Source organism: Panulirus ornatus, chromosome 21, assembly GCF_036320965.1.
Source record: "Panulirus ornatus isolate Po-2019 chromosome 21, ASM3632096v1, whole genome shotgun sequence".
Classification (NCBI taxonomy): domain Eukaryota; kingdom Metazoa; phylum Arthropoda; class Malacostraca; order Decapoda; family Palinuridae; genus Panulirus; species Panulirus ornatus.
Genome location: NC_092244.1, coordinates 5,447,023 through 5,458,360, shown reverse-complemented (window position 1 = coordinate 5,458,360; position 11,338 = coordinate 5,447,023). Strand labels below are relative to the sequence as shown.

At 37.4% G+C, this 11,338-nt stretch overlaps 1 protein-coding gene across 4 annotated transcripts; it reads left to right on the top strand.

Moving 5' to 3' along the window:
* Positions 1 to 358: 358 nt before the first annotated feature.
* LOC139756301 (uncharacterized) lies at positions 359 to 9,290 on the top strand. Of its 4 annotated transcripts, XM_071675593.1 has the most exons (8): positions 1,290 to 1,365; positions 2,001 to 2,108; positions 2,441 to 3,549; positions 5,162 to 5,298; positions 5,547 to 5,649; positions 6,440 to 6,610; positions 7,792 to 7,942; positions 8,389 to 9,290. In XM_071675593.1, the coding sequence occupies exons 2-8, from the start codon at positions 2,102 to 2,104 to the stop codon at positions 8,610 to 8,612; spliced, it is 1,902 nt and encodes a 633-aa protein (XP_071531694.1). In that variant the 5' UTR covers positions 1,290 to 1,365; positions 2,001 to 2,101; the 3' UTR covers positions 8,613 to 9,290. The 4 variants fall into 4 exon arrangements, with proteins under 4 accessions (XP_071531696.1, XP_071531693.1, XP_071531694.1 ...); XM_071675595.1 differs by lacking the exons at positions 1,290 to 1,365; positions 2,001 to 2,108 and adding an exon at positions 359 to 463; XM_071675592.1 differs by lacking the exon at positions 2,001 to 2,108 and having other exon boundaries at positions 1,266 to 1,365.
* The last annotated feature ends 2,048 nt before the right edge of the window (positions 9,291 to 11,338 follow it).

Below are 11,338 nucleotides of genomic sequence, written 5' to 3'. Positions count from 1 at the left end.
TGCTTATTAGAAAAGCATGAGATGATAGCCCGGAAAAGTAGTGTAGCCATTTAATATACATACTAAAAAGCGAAAATAGAATTTTGCATTCATAACCAGGAGTATTGGGTAAATTGTGTCCAACTTTCCCCGTATTATGGGCACACTACCGCCAAGAGTCTATGATTTAAACTGCATATACGATATTCAAATCAGCGAACGTAATATGAATAAAATCATTACTTGTCTCTTCACATTTCACTCATGTACCTACAGGCGCCCATACATTCGCAACCAACATTTGACAATTGGTATATCCGAAAATGAGCTGTCATCGACACAGCCCATGCCAGGCATGACATGGCGAATCTTTACGTATTACTTCTAGTTACCACATCACATATTACTACTAGATATATTTGTGTAACTATCTGAGCCAGTAGGTCCTCAAACCTCATTTTGTTGACCACACGAGCCTATGAAGGTAAATATAAGTCCAGGAAAACGTATTACTGAAAACGTGATTCGGTAAGCTTGAGAAAACGACCAATTGATCAATTGCATTTTTGAGTGAACAAGAAAGAAATTAGCGAAAGCAAGAAACTCTCGAGAAGGGCGATTAAGATTTTATGGATTCGTATTGATCTATGAAAAACGTATCCTTCTTTTCATTATCCCTTAATTGGTACTAAAAATGTTGCCTTGTTCATGACCAACCTCCAGTGTAAGAGCTTAGTTTTTGTTTACATATTTGAGTGTAACATTATAGCCCTGCATTTCTAATTGGTCATCTCATATTCTAATTCTCTAGATTAGTTTCTGAAACATGTTGCACTGATGACAGGGCATGCTAGCACAGTGACTGAATGGTTCATAAGCCGCGGATCTTTTATTTATGCTTTGCTCACAATGGTTCAAATCTTTCATGATTACATGAACTAACACTACAGATACTATTATATAAGCAGTTACCAATTTACTCACACTGTACAAATAATTCTAAGTTAAGTATACAACCATATCCATCCTAAGTTTTGTCTGAAATTTGGTTGGGGAAAATTTTTCTCGTAGTAAATAAATTTTTTGTAGTAAACAATGAGTCCGAAAGTATCAATTAGCTCTTCACCATGACGTTAAGTCTGTTCATATACATTTCACTATTATGTAGTGCCCATATTCTTCATTTTATCATCTCATCCTATATTGTAGAGTAATATACAATTTACGTTCTAAAGACATCTCATATCCTTGGTAAACTTTGTGGACTACATCTAAAGCCAGAGCCATAGAGTTGCGAATGCAGAGAAATGTATGAATGGCAGCGTGCCAGGAGCATGGTTAGACCTACATCTCTGCTTCTTTATCAATTTCGGGTTATTATAAGAGGCAAGTGTAGTCATAGTGTAAAAGATATGGATTACAGTGCCGGAGAGGGCAGGGCGCAATTAATTCTGGCCGACATTCAAATATTTTAAAGATTATTAGCACCTTTAAGGTTCTGTAGACAAAGGTATGTCAATTTAAAAGGCTGTGGGTCCCCAACTTTGAAATTTTATTTTATCGTCATATACACACTCATATATGTCTTCAGTTTTCTAGACATATTGCTCAGTTTCAGTCACCTTGTTTAGAACGTAAGCCTGTGTCTCCCTGAGCATTAGTCACCAGCATTTGGGTGTATCTCCCTTAGCATTTGTTATCAACCTCTCTGTCTCCCTGAGCATTAGTCATCTGCCTTTGTATCTGTCTCCCTCAGCGTTAGTCATCAGCCTATATGTCAGTCTCCCTCAGCATAGTCATCAGCCTATGTCTGTCTCCCTCAGCATCAGTCATCTGCCTTTGTCTCTCCCTCAGCATTAGTCATCTGCCATTTTCTTTTTCCCTAAGCATGTCATAAGCTTTTATGTCTTCCTCAGCAGTAGTCATCAGTCTTAGTGTCTGTCTCCCTCAGCTTTAGTCATCTACCTCAGAGTCTGTCTTCCTCAGTGTTTGTCATCATCCTTCATGTCTGTCACCCTCAGCATGAGTCATAAGCAGTTTGTATCTGTCTCCTTCTGCATCAATTCCAACCTAGCAGCAGCAACAGCATTAGACAACTGGATGCTACCAGACCCCATATCAGATGTTAGGTGCGTAAACATCCCCATACATACTATTTGACAATCATTGTGATGCTAGTAGCCACATTATATCGCATAAGAGGGCTTTTTCTTTCTTCCCAAAAGGTTGTTTGTTTGAGCCACAAGTCATCTGTGCACCTTTATGTTTATTTGTGGCTACCTCATGCAGCTTTCTTAAAGGGTTCAGTTTTGTCTTAATATACAGCATTATGATAGATATATACCAGTATTGTTGTTCACATTCTAAGAAGGATTTTTTATATGTTAGGTAGTTACCAGAATACCAGGTAAAGATGTTTTTAGGCTTTACAGCTTTACTTATGTACTTTTTTCTTTTTCAGCTGCACAGCTACCAACATACTGCTGTTTTGGAGTACATCCCAGCTTAAGCATTCAGTCACAGAGAAGCATACCATCTTTTATATTCAACACGAGGCTCACAGTCCAATCTAAACACCTGCCTGCAATCAATCATAGGACATTTACCTCTAACAGTTTTGAATTTTCAGAGTTGCCATATTTTATAAAGAAAATGGAAAGAGTATCTGATTGTGAAATTGAAGACCTTGAAGAAAAAGATGAAACTGTTCCAGTTAGGAAGCAGAAAAGACAGTGGAAAAGTGATTCACTTAGTGATACAAGTCCTCCTCCCAAGAAGTCTCATCAGAGTGGAAACAGTGCTCTACAACAGTCAGAAGAACCTGAATCATATTCAGTTTCATTGACTGTGGGTAATCTCCAAAAAGCCAGAATAGGTGTTGCTGGTGATGATTACAAACTTCGTAGATCAAGCCTTGCAGAGCATAATGAAGGGGAGTGGGACTCTTCAGAATTAAGCTGCAGATTAGAGGAGGGTAATACAGCTGGACCTACTCAACATATTTCTGAACCAGAATTGTCAAACGAGAAGAAATCAGATTGTTGTTCTCTTGATGGTCAAACTGAAGTTATTGATCCCAAAGAAGATGCTAGTGATTGCCAAGGGAAGGTGCATGAAAACCTTCTAAAGGGAAGTTACTCGATCTTATCACATAGCAAACATCTGTCAGGAGACAATCTTGAAGAAGTCTCTCTGACAGAAAGCTTGGGTCAAGATATTTCAGTAACAGAAAGTTTAGACCAAGCTGATTCCCTTATTGAAAGTGGGATTTTCCCTTATGGTATTAGTGAAACGGAATGTGAATCATTAAGTAGTAGTCAGATCCTTTTTGATGATAATTTTAGTAAACTTGAAGAAAATGTGTCTCATGTTGACTCAGATGAAATTATTGACAAGGCTGAAAAAGTTGTGCCCACCTTAGGAAAGGACAAAAAGAAACACTCCAAAAAGCAAAGCAAGAAAAGGAGCAAACACGATAAAAAACACATGAAAAATACAGATGATGGAGAGGTTGAAAACAAGAACTTGAGACCTAACTACTTTGTTGGCATCCAGATATCCAATCCTGATGTGAGTTTTATGATTAGGTGAGGTGGTGATGGGAATGAATAAAGGCAGACAGTGTGAATTGTGTGCATGGATATATATATATGTGTCTGTGTGTGTATATATATGTGTACATTGAGATGTATAGGTATGTATATTTGCGTGTGTGGACGTGTATGTATATACATGTGTATGGGGGTGGGTTGGGCCATTTCTTTCGTCTGTTTCCTTGCGCTACCTCGCAAATGCGGGAGACAGCGACAAAGCAAAATAAAAAAAAATAAATAAATTTGTCTTTTTGATGCTTTACATTATCTCTTGAATTTTGTACTTCTGTACACTCAGCTGCTGTAAACATTACAGTTATTAAACATCTTCATACACACTTAGTGTTGAAAACTTAGCAACAGGCTTGGAATATTCATTGAGGAATTCTGCAGCATTGGTTTAGTCATCTCTTAAGTGAAGCAAATGCTATTCCTTGATGAGGTGAACAAGAAAAAAATGTAAAGGCATATACAAAAATGATTTTAGATTTTCATTCAAGGGAAGTCCCATAGCTTTCAGTTTTAGATAAAAAATTCTTCAGTCCATCCACACCACTCAAACAGCTCAAACTGAAATGTTAGAGATGTGGCTTTTCATAAATGTATTGTGAATGATGTTCCTCTTTTGATTTTTATATCAAGACATCACCTTTGCAACATTAGATTTGCACACCAAAAAACGATTCATTACCAAAAAGACCCTTTGGCATTCTCATGTTCAACAAACCTGGACTTAGACATCATCTTGAACAGCTATAAGACCATAGACACAGGTTTTCTTTATAATGCAAATGCATTTTTCTTTCATATTTATATATAAATAAAAGAAAAACTCATACATACATATGAGAGGGATAATCCCCACTTGGCCCCCTTCTCTGTTCCTTCTTTTTGAAAAGTAAAGACTAGAGGGGAGGATTTCCAGCCCCCTGCTCCCCAGCCCTTTTAGTCGCCTTCTGCGACACGCAGGGAATATGTGGGAAGTATTCTTTCTTCCCTATCCCCAGGGATATAAAAAAGAAAAGCTCATTTGTACTAATACTACATATCGCCCAGAATATCAAAAAGTGGTAGGAAGTAAACAAACATGACATACACGCTAGTCAACCCAAGACAAGAAATACTTTACAAACCACTTCAGCACATCCTCATAAGCCCTCTCATATGTACTCCTCTTACTACTACACCCTCCTTATAGCACATATTTTCTTCATTTGGTTATGAGGAGAAATTTGCAAGATTTTGTAAGAAAAGGAAATCTAATTTGATTGCAAGTAAAAATTGTTGTTTTTGGGAAGTTTGATGAGAACTCGCATCAAAGGAGCCCATCTTGTCTCTGCTACTGAGTGCAGTGCAGCCATGGAGCTGCCATTGCCCCTGGAATGACAGTCATGGGGTAACACCAGAATCCTTTCAAATATAGGTTCTGGGGTAAATGAAAATGAATATAAGAATTGTGCATGTTTCCAAAACTTTAGTCACTGTACATTACCATAAATAGTCTTTATTCATATATTAACCATTACATTATAAACTGAAGAAGTATTAGCTTTACTGATGTTGTCACCATTGCAGTTTTCTCTTAACAGATCCACAAATCAATTGTCAAGATTCAAGAAGATTTGGTCTCATTGGATGAATTTCTGGCCAAATCTTTTGTTGATGTTGCTACTTCTCACATCACTCTTCTTGTAGCTCACATAGATACAGAGGATTCACTCACAGTGTAAGTTTGATACACATTATTTGTTCCTGTTGAGTTTAGTACTATAACTTGATGTGGATCATATGGTTGAGGTTTTTGATGTCACTTAGTTTTTAGTAGACATACAACAAAGTATGAGTCTCTCTTCATCTTGTACATTTTCTCTGCCTTTACAGTAATGTAGCATGCATTACAATTTTGGCACATTTGTGCATAGTGCTTCATTACAATACCCTGTTTCATCTGTCATAATTGCTTTTCTTTTACAGTGCTTGTGCAGCCCTGGATGAGTGCAGTAACAGGATGACAGATGATTTCAGCACCAATCCACTATTGCTAACATTCTCGGGAGTAAGCCACTTTTCACATCAGGTTGGTATTTAAGTGTTATACCAGATGGAGATTGATATTTATTACCATACCAGAGGGTCTCAAGTTAGTCAGTTATGCAACCCTAGAACCCTCTGTGCTGGAGTACACACAGTTTTAAGGCTAAGCTTCAAATAGGAGCAGAGTAAGGTGGGCCCCCTGGAGTGAGGTCTTTGACAACACTACAGTACTCCTCTCCATCTGCTGACAACGATGTGTCCTCATCAAAGGTTATTTCTTGCTCATAGTTTTACCACTTGTAGTCAAAGCCTTTGAACACCAGAGGGGGGGGTCTCAATATTCACTGATATTATAAATATGTGGCCGTGGTTCTAAGTAACAAGGAACATGTTGCCTGTTATTCCAGAATGATGAAGAAAAGGCTTTACAGTATCAGATTGGGTTTTCTTGAATTGTGAATGATACTTTTCATTTCAAGATTGATGAACATTGTGGTAGTTTTCTTCCTATGATTTACCTATATGAAAACCTAATATATAAACAATATATCAGAGCAACCTCAAGGACCCCTTTGTCTTTACACTGGAGTCTTTATTTATCTCCGATATCTTGGTATCAGAACAAGCAGCATTACTGAAAGCATATACCTAAATATTTTGCCTAATGGTGTAGTGATGCAGTTATTCTGTGTGTGAAACATGCACATGCATAACTATGGGTTACTTTGTGTTTCATCATGAGAAACAGAAACAAAAACTAGCAACATGACATAACAGTGCATGTTACTTATACAGCTTAACTCTGCCGGTAGTGTATTGCATCTGTCCCACAGGTTGTATATGCATGCTTGGTAGAAGATGAGCACTACCTTCGGCTGATGAACCTTGCAGAGACTGTGCGGCAAGTGTTTTTAGAGAAGGGTGTGTGTATGCCAGACACAAAGGTTTTGCATCCTCATCTCACAATAGCAAAGATATCTAAAGCCCCACGTATAAAAGGCAAGGTTAGTTTTCCCTGTTTTGTTTCAGTTAGTGTAGTGTCTAGTTTTTCACTTATGCTTATTGTGCTAGCCCTTATTGAATTCATACTATTTAGCCTATAAACTTATTTACTTAGATTTTAGAATAGCAGACTCATGTATAACAAGTGTCTTTATGTAATTCTTTTTTATTGGAAAAGACAAGGATATAGCATGGAAACTTGTTATAGGTTATTTGAATGAGTAACAGACGAAAGTGGAACAAATTGTCTGTGCCTGAGGATATTCTTGAATCACATTATTTGTGAAGTACACATACAGCAACCTTAGTACATTCACTTCTAAGTGATTTTTTTAGTTTTACCTGGAATTAATTCTCTGCTGGAATATTTGATTTTTATATTGGGATAATGTTTAATTTTATTCCTTCTTGAAAAGTTAAATTCTTTCTCATGTGTTCTCCTAAGTCTTGTTAAATAATGAATAGCATCTCTTTGAGCATATTCGACTTAATCCATATAGATGTGTTTATGTCCTGAAGTTTCATTTCTGACCAGCTTGCGTTGAATAAACGATTAATTAATGTCAGCCATGATGAAATTATGACTTATTCCAAATTTGGAGCTTAGAATTTTGAGAAGTACTTTTACAAATTACACAGGATAATTCAGATTTGTTGAAATCACTCCTCTAATTGACTCAACAAGCTTGGATGTGGAGCTGAATTGCTCATTTATATATTAAGTCTATGAAGCCTTGTGAATATCCAGGACCTATTGATCCCTAGTTTTGCTATGACAGTTGAATTCTTAATAAGCTTGGTCAGCTTGTTAATTTTATCAGTCTTCTTGGATTTGGAGATGGAGCAAACATTCACATACATCATGAACTTTAGTATCTAATGATTGACTGTTAGATCACACTGGATTTGACTAAGATCATCTTTCTCTGCTAAGATATCTGAAAGATAGTTACATCTTTCCTTATGCCTCTTGACATCCAGCACTATCCAGCATGCTGTTAACTCTTGTTATGAGGTTATGAGGTTACAAGTAGATATGTTCCATTGAAAGATTTTAGCTGTATAAAAGTTTTTGTTGTTACAAAGAAATCCATTTCGTTGTTGGTTTATTTTGTTACATTTATGTCTCTGTTATTGTAGGTAAGTGCATAAAATTAGCCATGAATGGACGTTTCTTTTTTAGCGAACCCCACGGAAGATTGACCCCTCATGCTACAAAAAACATCTACAAATTCATTTTGGCTGTCAGACTGTGTGTGGCTTACAGCTGTTAGCTATGAACAAACCAAAAGACGAGAAACGTTATTATTATAGTTCAAAGGAATTTCTGTTTGGTAAGTAATATTCATTTGCAAAGTATAACACCAATTACTTGTATCTATATATCTTCTTGTATTTAACTAGTTCCTTGTAGTGGTACAGACTGTAAGGTAATTGAAACAGTCACTCCAAATCCAATGGTAACCACTTGTCTGCAGAGTTGGTATTTATCTCTTTTTTCCACACTCTCTTAAAAGATTAGATTCTGGCATTGAGATTTAACCTCATAAGGGAATAGTTACAGAAAGATCCTATAGTGTACAATATAGCAATTAACTTACCTATGCATGTTATGTGCGTTTTGGACTTCGAGAAATTTTATTCTTGTTACTGCTGTGCTGTTGGAAAGAAAAGGAAGAACAAAAGGAAACAGAAAACAGCATGTTCTTCATCATACTGATGGAGCCAAATATTCCATATGCTTTCAAAGTGACCAAAGATCTCATTTATCCCCTTTCAGATGTCAAGTGTAAGGAAAACACAGATCACTCAGAGTGCTGCTTTCCTAGAAGACCTATGTTATTCACACAAATCTCAAAAAAACACCAGCGGTCACTTTCTACATCATCAGCACTACCAGAGTCACCACAGGGCTGGCTGCTACCCACAGTTGGAGTAATGACAGCACTTGCTGCTGCTGTGGTGTTAGGCTTCATTGTGGTCAAATATCGCAGTAAATTTTAATATGATTTCGCCTTGTTGTCGGATACTTGACAAGATTAGCACTTTCATCAGGTATATCAAAGAAACCTGAATATATCAGTGATTAATATCACATAAGTTAAAATCCTATAGCATGATCAGGTTTTTTGATTGAATTTTAGGAGCTTTATGTATTGTTTATAGACTGTTTATAGTTACTTGAATAAATTGTAAGTTTACAATAAATACTGAACTGTTTACTGAAAACGGTTATGATTTAGAAAATAGAATTCAAAATTGTATATTTGAATTTTTTTTAGGTGACTGATAACCCTCATCATCCTTTTTGGTGTTAATTAATGAAAATAACAGTTTTGTTGCTAAAGGAATTTTTTGAAAGTACAAAAGTATAACATAGTAGTATATTGCTCTTGTGAATGTAGTACCATTTCATTTTATTATCATATGACCAACCACTGTTTTAAAATTACCAGTCTTACCCCAAGACTTTGTACAATCTTTACCTCAATTTTCTTAAAGCATGGCATAACAGATTCCGCGTTATGAAGTGTGATGAATATGTAAAAATTACTTTGTAACAACTTAACCCATCTAGTGGCCCTAGTTATAAAAGCCATCACCATTAGTTGATGATGTGAATATTACTATCAATATTTTGCATTTTTTACAATAAACATTTACAAATTAGGCATAATAGAAGACTCTCTGAATAGCCTTTGAGACAGTAGGGAAAGCCAGTGAATAAGCATAAGTATAGATTAGAATGATGTGGTTGTTAGAATAACTTGCTGGACTGCAATTAAAAACAAAGAAGCAGTGAGCAATAGTCTGTCAAATGCGAAATATGGAGATAAAGTGGGTGCTTCGATGCATGAGGATAATGAACAGTCTTCAATCAAATCGATTAACAAGAATAAACATACAGAACTTACACTTACTACCATGTATGTCTGAGGCAGGTAATATATGCAGAATCTTCCTCAGCTTTTTGTTCCATCTATATTTTCTTACATTCAAGAGTAGGAAACCTCTTAAAACTTAACAGAATATGTACAGAGGCATTTTGACTATGGATATGGTTGATCCATCTGCACAGTAGAAAGAAATGTAAATAGTATAGATGAAAATGTCTAATTGGATTCGGAGAACAGAATTGAGTAGGAGCAACTGGTTCGGTAGCACAACTTCATGGAAATAAGGCCATACATAAGCAATCTTTTATGCAAAAGTGACAGGGTATGCTCCATCTTAGAAAGAGGGATGGGTATGCTGTGTGTTCATGTTTGTCAAAAAGCCACTGCTATTCTTGATACATTTTTTTTTTTTTTTTTTTTATACTTTGTCGCTGTCTCCCGCGTTTGCGAGGTAGCGCAAGGAAACAGACGAAAGAAATGGCCCAACCCCCCCCATACACATGTACATACACACGTCCACACACGCAAATATACATACCTACACAGCTTTCCATGGTTTACCCCAGACGCTTCACATGCCTTGATTCAATCCACTGACAGCACGTCAACCCCTGTATACCACATCGCTCCAATTCACTCTATTCCTTGCCCTCCTTTCACCCTCCTGCATGTTCAGGCCCCGATCACACAAAATCCTTTTCACTCCATCTTTCCACCTCCAATTTGGTCTCCCTCTTCTCCTCGTTCCCTCCACCTCCGACACATATATCCTCTTGGTCAATCTTTCCTCACTCATTCTCTCCATGTGCCCAAACCATTTCAAAACACCCTCTTCTGCTCTCTCAACCACGCTCTTTTTATTTCCACACATCTCTCTTACCCTTACGTTACTTACTCGATCAAACCACCTCACACCACACATTGTCCTCAAACATCTCATTTCCAGCACATCCATCCTCCTGCGCACAACTCTATCCATAGCCCACGCCTCGCAACCATACAACATTGTTGGAACTACTATTCCTTCAAACATACCCATTTTTGCTTTCCGGGATAATGTTCTCGACTTCCACACATTTTTCAAGGCTCCCAAAATTTTCGCCCCCTCCCCCACCCTATGATCCACTTCCGCTTCCATGGTTCCATCCGCTGACAGATCCACTCCCAGATATCTAAAACACTTCACTTCCTCCAGCCTCTCACCATTCAAACTCACCTCCCAATTGACTTGACCCTCAACCCTACTGTACCTAATAACCTTGCTCTTATTGACATTTACTCTTAACTTTCTTCTTCCACACACTTTACCAAACTCCGTCACCAGCTTCTGCAGTTTCTCACATGAATCCGCCACCAGCGCTGTATCATCAGCGAACAACAACTGACTCACTTCCCAAGCTCTCTCATCCCCAACAGACTTCATACTTGCCCCTCTTTCCAAAACTCTTGCATTTACCTCCCTAACAACCCCATCCATAAACAAATTAAACAACCATGGAGACATCACACACCCCTGCCGCAAACCTACATTCACTGAGAACCAATCACTTTCCTCTCTTCCTACACGTACACATGCCTTACATCCTCGATAAAAACTTTTCACTGCTTCTAACAACTTGCCTCCCACACCATATGTACATGTAAATAATATTCCTGATGTACTCAAATCATGCCAAAACATGTTCGCAAATGGTGTTAAATGTCATGAGAGAGGGGAGGAATGGCAATGATTTCATCAGCTTACAGGGAGACCTGAACAAACTCCAAAGTTTTTAGATTAATTGGATGGCGAGATTCAGTCCAAGTATAAGGTAATGAGGATGGGAGAAAGCG

Bases quoted from the DNA above. Each gene is read 5' to 3' on its own strand.
- LOC139756301 (XM_071675592.1), top strand. From the start codon at position 1,287: ATGTATGAATGGCAGCGTGCCAGGAGCATGGTTAGACCTACATCTCTG. The intron at 3,550-5,161 runs GTGAGTTTTATG...TTCTCTTAACAG, and splicing joins TCCAGATATCCAATCCTGAT to ATCCACAAATCAATTGTCAA. The intron at 6,611-7,791 runs GTTAGTTTTCCC...TTTCTTTTTTAG, and splicing joins CCCCACGTATAAAAGGCAAG to CGAACCCCACGGAAGATTGA.